At 42.4% G+C, this 15000-nt stretch overlaps 1 protein-coding gene across 3 annotated transcripts in view; it reads left to right on the top strand.

Annotated features, from left to right (window-relative positions):
• The first annotated feature begins 101 nt into the window (after positions 1-101).
• Positions 102-15000, top strand: part of MKRN2 (makorin ring finger protein 2) — a 27707-nt gene continuing 12808 nt past the window's right edge. For all 3 annotated transcript variants that reach the window (XR_012380961.1, XR_012380962.1, XM_025885196.2), the window contains exons 1-2: positions 102-242; positions 13761-13889. Coding sequence is in view for 1 of the 3 variants with exons in the window: in XM_025885196.2 (XP_025740981.1) it covers positions 217-242; positions 13761-13889 (155 nt within the window). In the remaining 2 variants the exon portion in view is untranslated. The remainder of the gene's footprint in view (positions 243-13760; positions 13890-15000) is intronic.

A 15000-nucleotide genomic window follows, 5' to 3' on the forward strand; every position in this document is an offset into this window, starting at 1 on the left:
AATTGGTTCCGCCTGGGGGCCCCGGGGCCCCCAGGCGGAACCAATTATGACGGCGACGAGGTTTCCCACCGGCGCTACAAAGGTGCCACACGGGAGGGGCGGCGTGCGCCGGCGTGACGCGGCCTCGCGGGATGGGCAGGGCCGAAGCCGAGGCGGCGACAGCGGCGGCGAGTGCTCGAGGCGGCGGCACGACGAGGGCCCTCCAGCCCGACCACCATGAGCACCAAGCAGGTCACCTGCAGGTTAGTGCGCGGCGCCGCGGGGGCCGGGAGCGCCAGGCCACTTCACTTCCCCTCGGCGCCCCCAACCTCCCACGGGCCGCTGGCGGCCGGTGCACCCCAGCCCCACCGCCAGGGAAACTGAGGCTGGAGCGGATTCTTGAGAAGTTGCTCAGCTGTTCGCGGTCCCGCTTTTCTGCGCGGAGCTCGCGCTGCGGCGGGAGCCAGGCGCCCGGCGTGTGGGTGGCGGTGTGTTGGGGCCGAGACCCCGGGCGACGCCAGCGCGGGGGCCTGTGGGCTGGAAGGGCGTGTTAGCCAGGGCGGTGCAGGGCGCTGGGGCCCGGGTGTGGGGGTGGGGCCTGTGGAAAGAGTTTAGCTGGAAAAGGAGATTTGGGTAAAGGGAAGCTAAGTGGTCGTTTACTAATGGGGTATCACACAGGAATAGGTTGTTGATCAATGATAAGGGCCTCGAAGAAGCTGGGGTCCCGAAAGTGGTCTTCGTTTCCTAAGAGTTTTTAGAACTCCTATGCAGCCTGAACTTGCAGAGTCGGCAAGAATTGTGCGGAAAATAATAATGATGGGTAGCATTTACTGGAAGTTGGTGAAGTGCTTCGCATATTTCCAAGTGCTGTATATTCATTGTCACTACACTTCTTGGTAACGCTACTAGGCAGAAATGATGCCCGTTTTACAGTGCAGGACATTCAGACTGAAAGAGATTACGTGATACTTTTACTGAGACACCCATTTACGTGGAGAAATACAACGGTAATGGATGGATGGTGCAGAAAATTCAAAACCAGATGCTGCGCTGTGACTGCTCCTGTGAAGCAGAAGGAGCTTGGTTGTGTAACACCCTCGTTCCTTGGCGAACCTGTGGCTTAGCGGTACTGGGCTCCTAGTCTTAGTGAACTGATACTTGGGGAGTGCAAATTTTATTTTAATAATTGGTTTCAGGAAAAATTGTGTGGGAAACATTGCCCCCCAAAATCAGTCGTATGGTTTGATTATGTAATAAACAGTTTAAGTATCATCTATGTTGTTACTGTTCTTCATTAGCATGAATAATTGAGAAGGGACTATGTAAAAAGTTTTCTGTTAGTATATATTAACTGTTCAAAGAGTTTATCCAAAGCCCAGTTGGCTTATATGAAGCAGTTGTCAGAAATTTGCACTTAGTGTCTATAGAAAATAATTTTGCTTGGTATTTGTGCTAGATCTTTTGTGAAGACCTGTGTGTGTTCATTTTTATTTGTATGAAGCAAGTATTCTAAGTAATTGTATAGCACATTCTGGTTACTCCTCGTAAGATGTGTCCACAAAAGAGTACACATTTATATAATGCTTTATAATTGAATCTCAACTCTGTGTAGTATCGAGTTTTATAGACAAATCTTATGTTCAGAAGGACTTGAGACTGGCCCCTAACTTCACATCTAAATGCAGGAGCAAAAATTTAAATCAGGATCATCTTGGCTTTTTCCTTCTGCACTGGGAGATGGCCTAACCTGAAAGGTTTAATTCCGTTTCCCAGAGGCATCCTGCAGGACGTTATTGCATATTAAATCAAGAGTGGGTTGGAATGTTGGAGAGGGATCACTTCTGTTTAAGTACTAACCGTTGTTTGTTGGGGCCCGTACAATGTGCTGGGTGCTCTTTGAGGTGCTCTACCAGCCATATCACGTGTAACCCAGCAACCCTCACTGTTCTACAGATTGTGAAATGGAGTCTCAGCAGTGAAGTGATTGCCCTGGGTCATTCAGCTTCTAAGTGGCCAAGGTGTGGCATCAGAATCTATACTTTGATTGGATGGCCTCCAAATAAATTTGGGTGATGCTAAAGTTTCTTCACTGCAGGAATTTTTAAAGCTTTTCACATGTGCATTTGAAAGGAAAATGCATGCAGAAACATAGAAAGTAAAAAATGTTTACTTGCAAAAGGGTCTGAAAGGAGTCAGATCTCACAAGGATTGCCCCACCAAATAAAAAACAGAACACTTTGTTTTTTTTAAGATTTACTTATTTGAGAGAGAGAGAGAGAGTGTGTGTGTGCAAGCGTGTGTGAGCACGAGCAGAGACAGGGGCTGAGGGAGAGAATCTGAAGCAGATCCCTGCTGAGTTCAGAGCCTGACATGGGGCTTGAATCCAGGACCCTGAGATCATGACCTGAGCTGAAACCAAGAGCCCCAAGAGGCGAACGCTTAACCAACCGAGCCACCTGGGCGCCCCCAAAACAGAACACATTTAAATGAAAAAAAAAAAAACCATAATATTACCTAGAGTACCAAGTTTACATTAATATTTCATGGTGGAAAAGCTTTTCTCACTTTATTATCTTATTCACTAAAGTCTTACCTCCAGACATTGGTAACTCACAGGAAATATTCAAGATATGATTTATTTTGGGGACTAGACCTTAACAGGGTGCTCAGCTGGTTTTAATTTTTCTGAGGGTGCAGATTGGTTTTTTGGTTTGTTTTCCTGGCTGTGGGATGTGATATACATGCTTATTCTGAATAGCAGCAACACAAAGTGTTAGTTTTCTTCTATTCTGATACACAGATGTTTCTCCAAGAGATGGATGTGAAATGCTAGAATTCCCAAATTTAACGACAAAGACGTTCCATATATTTATTGCTTGGAATGACAAGAATGGCTACTCACACAGTTGTGCTGTCAGTCAGCTCTCCTGATATCTCAGCATGCCACTCTAACCAGAATCTCAAGTTGGGGGTTATTTTTTGCTGATTCTTCTTGCTAACCATGTCCCTGTGTCTTCCAATCTGTTTTCAAAGCACTGGTGAAGGCCTTTATGCCTGCTGTCTTTTCTTCCTCCTCTTGTGATAGAGGTCTCTTTGTCTTATTATCACTAGGTGAAGACCTAGAACTTGTTTCCTTAGACCATCAAGCTTAGAGTTTTTAATCCTTTGGAAGTCACAAAACATAAAGGACCTTATCAGCTAGTAAGTGGTAGTAGAAGAGCTTGAGTTCTGGAGTTGGGCAGTTCTGGATTCTGATCCTGGTACCACCTGTGCCACAACTTCCTCATCTGTAAAATGGACTTGGTAATGCCTAACTAACAGGGTTGGCTAACAGATCAGATAATAACAACAAATGATTGTGTTTGTGTGGTAGGCTAAGCACTGACGTGCATTGTCTCAGCCAAACCTTAGAGTAGTCTACCACAGCAGTCTATGAAGTACAATTATTATATGATGGATGGGGAAATTGGAAATTTAAATAACTTGCTCAACGTCATATAGCAAGTTCTCTGATTTCACAGTGTTAACCACTACACTATACTTCATCCCTACCTCTCATACATTTATTTCAGGTCTACCACTGGGTCCAGCATTAACCCCTCTCCCCCTCAGTAGATCTGTTATCACATGCAGTACAGCCATAAAATTTAAGTCTGAAAATATGTAGAGACATATAAAGAAAAGTGACACTGAGAATGCAAATTACCCATATACTCAGATATGATTTGCAGAAGCATTTTGCTAGAGATATGCCCTGTTGAAAGGCATGTAAGAAACTAGATTGATTTTGTTTGACTCAGCCCTCAGCTGCAGCTAGAGCTGCTAGTGGTTCTGTGGCCAGAAGTGAACCAGTGTCCTTTGCAACATATAATAGCTGCATTGTCTGAAACAGTCCTTTGGGGGTCACCTAGCATAAAAGACCCTTTTGGAGTGTCCCCCAGAAATCTCCTTACTCTGGGTCTCCAGCTATGCACTTCCCCCTCCATTCTATGCACCCCCCACCCCAATTCATGTTTCAGTCTTCTCTGGGAAGATACAAGGGATGGTTTGACCATCATGACAATTGAGCTGTTGGAAGTTCATTACAGGGTACTATATGAAAGAGGCCTGGATTAAGCTTAGTATAACATAGATGAGGAGGGGTATCTCTAAGCGGTTGACAAAATGCCCCAAAGGACAAGCAAGGTATGTTCAAGCTAGTTTTGTGTTTGTCACTGGGGAGTACAAATGATGACATATACTACAAAAATAGGACTGGGCTGGTTTCATCTCTTATTATAACATTTGTTTCATGCTCCCCTTTCTTGAAGGCACTGATGGTGGTCTAGAAGTTATTTTTGAAGCTGTTTAAATTTCAGCTTAATCACTTAAAGAAGTGAAATGCCTTGCATGAAGTCACCAGCTTCTAGGTGGCAAAACTAACTAGAAGCTCTAGTTGATGGTTAAATATTTGTTTTAATGAGAAAGATAGTAGAGTTTGAAAGGCAGGTTGTCTGAATAGGACTTATGGGAGGCAGTAGAATTATAAAAGGCACCCTTGTAGGACCACCACTAAGAATCTGTCCTTTTGCATGCTTGGTTAACAAATAGTGTTTGGTAAAGAACCTATGGTAGTCTCCTACCCCTAACCTCCCCCGCACTTTTAAGGAACTATTCTTGTTTAGTTTCCCCAAAGTAAACTATTAATGAAGTATTTATTAGATCTTACTTTTGTGGAGCTGTTCATATAGCCACTTTGAGCCTGTTCTCTTCAGTATTTATGAGTTTACTAATGTTTTTTTTTTTTAAAGATTTTATTTTTTTGAGAGAGAGAACATGAGAGGGGGGAGGGTCAGAGCGAGAAGCAGGCTTCCTGCTGAGCAGGGAGCCCAATGTGGGGCTTGATCCTGGGACTCCAGGATCATGACCTGAGCCGAAGGCCGTCACTTAACCAACTGAGCCACCCAGGCGCCCTGAGTTTACTAATCCTGATACCCTTTGCCATTCAGAGTTGGCTGTTGGTGCTGAATGTTTTTTTGAACTTTTGTACCTTCAAAGATTGCCATATTTAAGGACTATTGAAATAATGTAGTCTTATAGCATTTCTCAGAAGAATTATTCAACTCTGTAGAAGTATAATATATTTTTGTGCCCAGGATTCCCCAGGACCCACCCCTACATCCAGAGCTTGGCTAGAAAGACTCACAGGACTCAGCGTGTATAGTTGGACTGCCGGCTAAGATTTACTACAGTGATACAGTAAGAAGTCATGGCTAGACCATATGGGAAAAAAGCACAGGCAGCATCTGGAGGAACCTGTGTGCAGGCTTCCTACCTTCACTCCTTCCCATAAAAGGTCACGTAGCATACTCTTCCCCCAGCAACAAAAATGCAGCAACATGTGCCCAAAGAAGCCCATTAAAGATTCAGTGCGCAGGCTGGTCACCCTCTGCTTAGCATCTACCGAAATTCCAGACTCCCAGAAGGAAAGCAGATGTTCAGCATGAACCATATTGTAGAGTTTAAGGACAGTGAGCCATTCTTATCACTTTGGGAAATTCTCTAACCATGTAGCAAACTATTAATCAGTCAAACTCCAGAGGCTAGGCAGGGGCCAGCTTGTAAATAGGCTTTTCTAAGGATAACAGGCTCAGACTTGCTGTGTTTAACTCTTTTCTGCACACTTTTAAAGTCATTACTGTGAATAAAAATATCCTTTTGGTATAGGCCTTCTTTTTTTTAAGTTCCTTTTAAGTTTCTAACAAAAAAATACTCTTTTGTATAGTTTGTCAGGTTTTGTGCCCTTTTTTTTCCTTAAGTTAACCTACAGCCACCTTAAAGCAAGTTACTGTATAGCCTCTGACCTAGTGGAAGACCCCCAGGGGGGTGTTACCTGGAAAAAACCTAGCTGATCACCTAGGAAAAAGCCTATAAGATGGTGCCTCTGTGTAGTCACTTAAGTCATAGGGTCCTGTTCTCCTCTTTGTAGGCTCAGAAGTGTGATTCTGTTGGTGTTGAGGTGGCTCTACTATAGCTAAACTCAAGAGAGACCTAAAAACTAGATACCCTTTTCTCATTTTCCTGAGAGAAAAGGAACTGTTAGGGGACCTGGCCAATACTTCCTCTGCTTTTGGGAAGATGAACAGGTAAGGAAAGTTGGAAGTATGTTTAGTGAGTAAGAAGGGATCGGAGGTCTTCAAATCTTGTGGCCTCCAGCTGAGGCAGCCTTCCAGGCCCATCGCAGAGGCTGAAGTACAGCATGAATTGTCACTTGTGTTATCTGGCATCCTTTCTCTGGAAAGGGCAGTCTGGGTCTCTCAGGCCTTCCTGACTTACCTTAGAGACCATTGCCTGCCTTCCGTTGCTAAGCCTGTCTCCAGTTCCAGACACAGCCAGGTAATTGGTTAGGTTTAGGCTTTCTGTGTTCAGTCACATTTAGTGATGTTCCAGCTGTGCCTTCCTGAAGCTGTTCCCAGGCTTTCTTCATTAGAGACCAGATGTTCCTGACTGTGTGTTCACGAGCACTAGCTCTCTCTGGTCAGAGGCCTCGGACTGGGAAGCACCATAGTGTGTGGCTGCCACTAGTGAGTCTTCTGACTTGAAGGAGCGACAGTGCACTGTAGGCTGGAGGGTGAGAAGTCTTCCTGGGCTGGTCCACGGAGGAAGGCGGCTTGTAACAATTCAGTGCACTGAAAGATGGGGTGCAGTGTTTTTGACAGGGGCCACAGCATGGGCAAAGGCAGAGTGACAGGGAAGTCAGTTGTGCTGGGAGAAGGTCAGGGCTATCTGGGAAGCCTGGAGTTGGGGTCCCCATCCTAGCAATTTGCCCTTCTGTATTTAAGTCATCGCTCCTCTTTGAGCCTCAGCATGGGACATCTTGAGAGTTCATTCTGCCCTTTAGTTTACTTTTGTATATGTTTGAAATTTTCCATAAAATGTTTTTTTAAATAAAGTTAAAACATAGGTTCACAGATAAAACTCCTTTACAAAGCAACCTCCTAATAGGCTCTTCCCACTACACTTTCAGCCCTCTCCAAATCTGTCTTCCACCCTGCAGCTCAAGTGGCTTTTTCTGAAAAAAGCCTGGGAAAGGGTGTGTGTAATAACCATATAGGCATGCTTCGGTTCCAGGCCACCTCGATGTAGCAAATTCTGCAATAAAGTGAGTCAGATGAACTTACTTGGTCTCCTGGTACATATAAAAGTTAACGTTTATACTGTAGTCTGCTAAGTGTGCAATAGCATTATGTCTAAAACCATGCACGTACCTTAATTTAAAAATACTTTCTTGCTAAATTCTAACGGTCATCTGAACTTTCAGCAAGTTGTAATCTTTTTGCTGGTGGAGGGTGTTGCCTCGATGTTGTTGGCTGCTGACGGATCCCGGTGCTAGTTGCTGAAGGCTGGGGTACTGCAGCAGTTTCTCAAAATAAGACAGTAAAAGTTGCCGCATTGATTGACTCTTCCTTTCACAAACAATTTCTCTGTAGCCTGCGAAGCTGTTTGAAAGCTTTCTACCCACAGTAGAACTTCTTTCAAAATTGGAGTCTATCCTGTCAAACCCTGCACTGCTTTATCAACTGAGTTTGTCATATTCTAGATCCTTTGTTGTCATTTCAACAGTCTTCACAACATCTCCACCAGGAGCAGATCTCACAGAAGCACTTTCTTGGCTCATCCATAAGAAGCAACTCCTCATCCGTTCAAGTTTGATCATGAGATCGTGGCAATTCTGTCACGTCTTCAGGCACCACTTCTGATTATAGGTCTTTTGCTGTTTCCACCACATCTGCAATTGCTCCCTCCAGGGAAGTCCTGAACCCCTTAATGTTCTCCATGAAAGTCAGAATCAGCGTCTTCCAAACTCCTATTAATGTTGATATTTTGACTTTTTCCCCACAAATCACGAATGTTCTTAATGGATCTAGAATGAGGAATCCTTACTGGAAGGTTCTCAATTGACTTTGCCCAGCTCCACCAGAGGAATCATTATCTATGGCAGCTATAGCTTTACACAGTGTATTTCTTAAATAAGACTTGAAAATTGAAATCACTCCCTGATCCCTAGGCTGCAGAATGGATGTTGTGGTAGCAGGCATGAAAACAACATTAATCTCATACATCTCCACCAAAATTCTTGGGTGACCAGGTGCATTGTCGGTGGGCAATAATATTTGGAAAGGAATCTTTTTTTCTGAGCAGCAGATCTCAACAGTGGACTTAAAATAGTAATAGGGTAGAGTTAGCATAATTCTTAAGGGCTCTAGGATTTTCAGAGAGTAAATGAGCACTGGCTTCAACTTCAAGTCACCAGCTGCATTAGGTCCTAACAAGAGAGTCAGCCTGTCCTTCGAAGCATTGAAGCCAGGCATTGACTTCTGTCTCTGAAAGTCCTAGATGGCATCTTCTTCCACTAGAAGGCTGTTTTCATCTGCATTGAAAATCTGTTGTTTAGTGTAACCACCTTCATTAACGATCTCAGCGCAGTCTCCTGGGTAACATGCTGCAGCAGCTTCTACATCAACACTTGCTGCTTCCCTTTGCTCTTTTTTGTTATGGAGACGGCTTCTTTCCTCCACCTCAAGAACCACCTCTGCTAGCTTCACACTTCTCTTCTGCAGCTTGCTCACCTCTCCGCCTTCTCAGAATTACGGAGAGTTAGGGCCTTGCTCCCCATTAGGCTCTGGCTAAGGGAACGTTGTGGCTGGTGTTCTCTTCTCTCCAGACCACTACAGCCTTCTCCATATCAGCATTCAGGTTGTTACACTTTCTTACCATTTGTGTGTTCACTGGAGTAGCACTTTTCATTTCCTTCAAGAACTTTTCCTTTGCATTCACAACTTGGCTAACTGTTCAGTGCAAGAGCTTTTGGTCTGTCTCAGTTTGCGAAATGCCTTCCTCACTAGTGAGAGGCTTATGACTCTTCTTTTCACTTGAACAGCTAGAGGCCACTGTCGGGTTATTAATTGGTTTGATTTCACTATGATTGTGTGTCAGGGAATGGGGAGCCACCCGAGGAGAGAGAAGAGAGATGGGGAACAGCCTGTTGGTGGAGCAGTCAGAACACACGTTTATTGGTTAAATTCCCCATCGTATATGGACAGGGTTCATGGTACCCCAAAACAATTACAGTAGCCACATCAGAGATCACTGATTACTGATCACCATAACAAATATAATAATAATGAAAAAGTTTAAAGTATTGCAAGAATTACCAAAATGTTACACAGAGACATGATGTGGGTAAATGCTACAAACCTCCAATTTATAAAATGTAGTAGCTGCAAAGCACAATAAAACAAAGTATGCCTGTAAACAGTTTCCTTTATGACAGGACTCTCAAAACCTTTCCTCTGTTACTCTTGTCAATCTCTGAGAAAGACTAGACTGCCATTTCCTAGGTTGACTTGACTACGGGCCCTTTGTTATCCCTTGTTTTAAGATGCACTCATCAGTATTTTAGCTGACACCAGGGTAATTTGGAGCACAATTAAATGATACTCCAGCTTCGTCCCTCGGCAGGCCTGTTTGCATCCCTCACAGTGCCTCCCTGCTTTGCCTTTCTCTTGTGGTCTTCTCTGTCCTCTGTCCCATTGGCACCCCCATCACTTTGCAGACTGTGCTTGGGCCTGACCTCCTCTGGGATGTTGCCCTCTCTCAGTTCATGGTATGTGTCTCCTCAGCACTCTGCATGCTTTGTGATAAGGCACAGGTCGCTTTTGTAACGGTCAGCTTAATTGCCATTGTGCTTTACTGGACTTTAATAAGAGCTGAACTTTTGGGGGTACCTGCTGTGAGATAGGTACTGAGCTGAGCATTTTATTTTTTTTAACCATACCTTCACCAGTATGTATATTTTTTTAAAACTAAAATCATTTCTTACTCCAAAAGCAGTGTATGTTCATGGTAGAAATGTTAGAATGTACAGGTCAGCAAAAATAAGAAAATAAAATTACCATATACCTTACCCACAAGGAATGCCTTTCTTAACATGCAATTATATATCTTTCTAGATTTTTAAAACTCATGTATGTATGTGTGTATGCATTTTTAAAAATTGATTTTTCCAAAGTAAGAATGTAATGTGTTATTTTCAAAATTTTTAATTGTGGTAAAATATACATAACATAAACTTACCATCTTAACAATTTTTTAAGTGTACAATTCCGTGGTATTAAATACATTCACACTGCTGTGGAACATCATCGTCTGTCTCCAGAACTTTTTCATCTTCCCAAGCTGAAACTTTGTCCCCATTAAACACTAACTCCCCAACCTCCTCATCACAGCCCCTGGCAGCCACCATGCTTCTTCTGTCTCTAGGAATCTGACTCCTGTAGGAACCTTACGTAAGAGGGATCATACAGTATATGTCCTTTGGTGTCTGACTTATTTTACTTAGCACATTGTCCTCAGGGTTCATCCATCCTGTAAAATGTGTCAGTTTCCTTTCTTTTTAGGGCAGAATAATCCATTGTATGTATGTGCTACATTTTGTCTCTCCATTAATCCATCGATGGACACTTGGGTTGTTCCTACCTTTTGGCTACTGTGAATAATGCTGCTAGGAACATGGGTGTGCAAGTACTTAAGTCCTTGCTTTTGGGGTTTTTTGTATATGTATCCAAAAGTGGAATTGCTGGGTCATATGGTAATTCTATTTTTAATTTTTTGAGGAACCACTGTACTGTTTTCCATAGTGACTGCACTATTTTACTGTAAATGCTGTTTTATAATCTGCTTTTTTCAGTTAATCTTTAACTTCCCATGTCAATAAGTTTTCATTTTATCTAATGCCCAGTTCATATTCAGATTTTCCCATTTGTTCCAAAAATGTCTTTTCATCTGGTTTGTTCAAACCAGGATATAATCCTGGACTAAATATTGCACCTGGTTATTATGTACCTTATGTAATGTCTACTAACCTAGCACAGCTCCCTCCTTTTTAAATTTTTCTTTTTTCTTTTTTTTAAGATTTATTCCTTTGAGAGAGAGAGTTCACATGAACGAGGGGAAGGCAGAGAGAGGGAGGGAGAGAGAAGCAGACTCCCTGCTGAGTGTGGAGCCAGATAGGGAGCTCGATCTCACAATCCTGAGATCATGACCTGATCCGAAATCAGGAGTCAGACACTTAACTGACCGAGCCACACAGGTGCCCCTAAATTTTTCTCAACAGCTTTATGGAAGCAGAATTTATATACCATAAAATTCACCCATTTTAAGCATACAAGTAAAAGATTTTTAGTAAATTTAGAGTTGTACAACACCACACTTAAATTTTAGAACATTTTCATCACCCCACAATGACCCCTTGTGCCCATTCACAGTCATTCCCCATTACCCCTTCTCCCAGTCTGGCAAACCACTTACCTACTTTTTGTCCCTACATATTTGTCTCCACCCCCGCCGCCCTTTTAATGTAAGCTCTACACCCAACGTGGGGCTTGAACTCAACCACCCCAAGATCAGGAAGCATGTGCTCTGCCCCCTTTTTTGACATTACATATAAATGGAATCATACAAAATGTGGTCTTTTGTGTCTGGGTCATTTCACTTACTGTAATGTATTTCAGGTTCATCCATGTTATCGCATGCATTAGTACTTCACTCCTTTCTATTGCCAAATGATATCCCATTGTATGGCTATATTACATTTTACTTACCCATTCACCAGTTGATGGAATTGTACAAGTTGTCCCTTTCTGGCCATTATGAATGATGCTTATATGAACATTCATGTACAAGTATTTGTATGGACATATGTTTTTATTTTTCTTAAGTAAATACCCAGGAGTGGAATTGTTGAGTGTATGGTAAATTTAAGTTTTTAAAAAAACACCCATCTCTTTTCCAAACTCAGGTTCCCCTCCCCACCTTCCATGACACTTGTTAAAGAAACCTGGTCCACATCCCACCTCTTTTGTATTTATCTGATTGCTTTCTCATGATGGATTTTAGCTTTTTTCTCTTCCCCTGTATTTCCTATAAACTGTGAGTTAGATCTGGATATTCGTTAACTCATTCGAGTTAAATGTTTTTGGCTAGAATGTATCACAGGCTATGTTTTATACTTAATTCATATTGGGTCACATCAACAGACACATAATATAATGTTTGAGCTTCATTTTTTTTCCATATAGATACTGCAGTGGTCCAGCATTTGTTGTTGAAAAGTCTATCCTTTCCCCTATTGAATTACCCAGACACGTTTATCAAAAGTCTATTGATTGAGTATGGTGATTAGCATAACAATAAAAAATTATTTAAAAAACCTCAAAAAAAAAAAGTCTATTGATTGTGTGTGTGACTATTTACAAGCTCTTTATAGAGCTTACCTCAGCCTCCTTGATCTCCAGTCTGTCTCTTCAGCTCAGCAAGACTGCTTTGCTCTGCTCAGGGTTCACCTCCTTGCATCAAGGGCCAGAATACACCTCATAGCAGAAACCAGGATGAACCTGGGCTCACATCCCCTGTTTCCCTTCTCTCAAAGACTAGTCTTGTGTTGTCTTTTGTCTCTGTCTCAGAGCAGCTGTTTCATATTTATTGTTCTGTTTTCTAGTTGTTGTTGTTTGTTTTTTTTACCCTGAAGGGCGAGTTCCATGCTCTTTCATAACCAGAAGCAAAAATCTGTCCTTTGTCTTTCTTCCTCTCTGTACTTCAGTTTGAGTAGTTTCTAGTGCTGTGTCTTCAGGTCTTCTGAGATTTTCTTTCGTCCTGTCTAATTTACAGTTAAGTTTGTCCAGTGTAGTATTCATTTTAGATATTGTACTGTTCATTTCTGGAAGTTCCATTTGGTTCTTATATTTTCCATTTCTCTTCATGCTCAGCATAATTGAACATACTTATAATAGCTGTTTTTAAAGTCCTGTCTACTGATTCCATCATCTGTCATTCCTCTAATTGACTGATTTTTCTCCTGGTTATGGGTCACATTAGTCTGCTTTTCGGCATAGCTGCTAATTTTTTATTGGATGCCATTGTGAGTGTTTTTGAGCATTTGGATTTTATTGTCTTCCTTCAAAGAGTGCTAAAGTATGTTTTGGCTGACAATAAGTTATTCGCTATCCGCTTGATCCTTTTGAAACTTGTTTCTAAGCTTTGTTATGGTGAGTCTAAAAATACTCTTCAGGACTCTTTACCCTTAATACCAGGGCACGTGCCTTCGAAATCTGTCTGCTGTTTGCTCTGAGTATTCAGCCGGGTTTCCGTACTCTAGCAGGATGGAATCAGGGTGCCTTCCAGTACTTCTTCGGGGTCAGAACCTGACACCTCAGGGGGACGTTCTTGTGTATACCTTTTGGTGCCTCACTATCTAATCTGATCCTTGCCACAACCCAGTAAGTAGATCATGTAATTTTCATTTTATAGATGAAGGTAGTGAGGCACAAGGAAGTTTGTTTTGTGACTTGCTCTTATATGGCAGGGCTGGATCTTGGGCCCAGGTCTCTGATTCCTTTACAACCATACCCTTTAAGCTTCATGAGAACAGAACAGTTTTTCAGAGCATTTTCTCAGTTTTGAGTCTCACATTTACATATGTAACATCTCAAATCAAGAGGGTATATCTTAAAACAGAAATTTATGGGATTTTTCTTCCAGAAAACGGTCATTGAATTAGTTGTGATGTATCAAAAATCACTATGGCTTAGAATCAAGGAAATAATGTGTATCTCCAGTGCCTAATAGAGCCTTGATATATAATACATGCATGATAAGCATTTGTATGCTAGATTTAAGAATATGGTTATTTCATAAAGCTAAGTGTGCCTCTAAAAGTTTTATGCCTCCGCTTGTCTCTTCAGGTACTTTATGCATGGTGTGTGTCGGGAAGGAAACCAGTGCCTGTTCTCACATGACTTGGCGAACAGCAAGCCATCCACCATCTGCAAATACTATCAGAAAGGCTACTGCGCCTATGGGACTCGTTGCAGGCAAGAGCCCCACAGCTGCCCCAAGCTGTTCTATCAGCTTAAATACTCTCAGGGACTCAGAGCCTTCATTTGGAGCATGCATGGGTGTCGATGAAGGGAACTCTTTCCTTTAGATTTTATTTCTTTGAGAGAGAGAGTGGGGGGGGGTAAGGGGCAGAGGTGGAGGGAGAAAGAGATTCCCAAACAGGCTCCACGCCCAGTGCAGAGCCCAAAGCAGGGCTCAGTCTCATGACCCTGAGATCATGACCTCAGCTGAAATCAAGAGTCAGACGCTTAATCGACTGAGCCATTGAGGCACCCCAATGAGGGGAAAATTCTAATTTGAAAGTAATTTAACAATAAAAAGTATAGCAGAACATTTTGAAATCTCAGTTTCATTACAATAAAAGTAATTTTAATTTTTCAAACACTTTTCAGGCCTTATTCTTATTAGTCTTTTACAAAATTGCACTCACAGTATATATGTCTTGGTTTTTTCCTCACTTAACATGTCACAAGCTTTTCCCTGAGCGGCTACTTTACTTCCTAACTGTAGTTTTATGTTTCGTAATGTTAACATACCATCATTTTATTAACTATTCCTCTCTTAGATAGTTAAGTGGTTTCCAGTTTGGTTTTGTTTGTTTATTTTGCTATGAGTACCCTTGCAGTGAACATTTATTTTATTTTATTTATTTTTTTAAAGATTTTATATATTTATTTGACAGAGAGTGAGAGAAGGAACACAAGCAGGGGGAGTGGAGAGGGAGAAGCAGGCTTCCTGCGGAGCAGGGAGCCCGATGTGGGGCTTGATTCCCAGGACCCTGGGATCATGACCTGAGCCAAAGGCAGACGCTTAACGACTAAGCCACCCAGGCATCCCTGCAGTGAACATTTATATGCATATAGAGTCTGCCTTTTTCCCACTCACATCTATAGGCAAGTTCTAAACAGGAAAACATTCCAAAAACCTGTTCAAGCGCTTTTATAGTGAAGGGCTGGTATGTTCTTTCCTGTGCTGACTGGAGGCTGTAGAAGTTGCCCGCCCCCCGCCCCACCAGTGCGTGCCCCAGAGAGACAGTCCAGGAAAGGCCAGTCTACAGCTCTTACACTGGCCATCATTAACTTTTGA

The sequence above is a fragment of the Callorhinus ursinus genome, unplaced genomic scaffold (assembly GCF_003265705.2).
Source record: "Callorhinus ursinus isolate GAN/ISIS: 27379988/994484 unplaced genomic scaffold, GSC_fseal_2.0 scaffold15, whole genome shotgun sequence".
NCBI classification, from domain to species: Eukaryota; Metazoa; Chordata; class Mammalia; order Carnivora; family Otariidae; genus Callorhinus; species Callorhinus ursinus.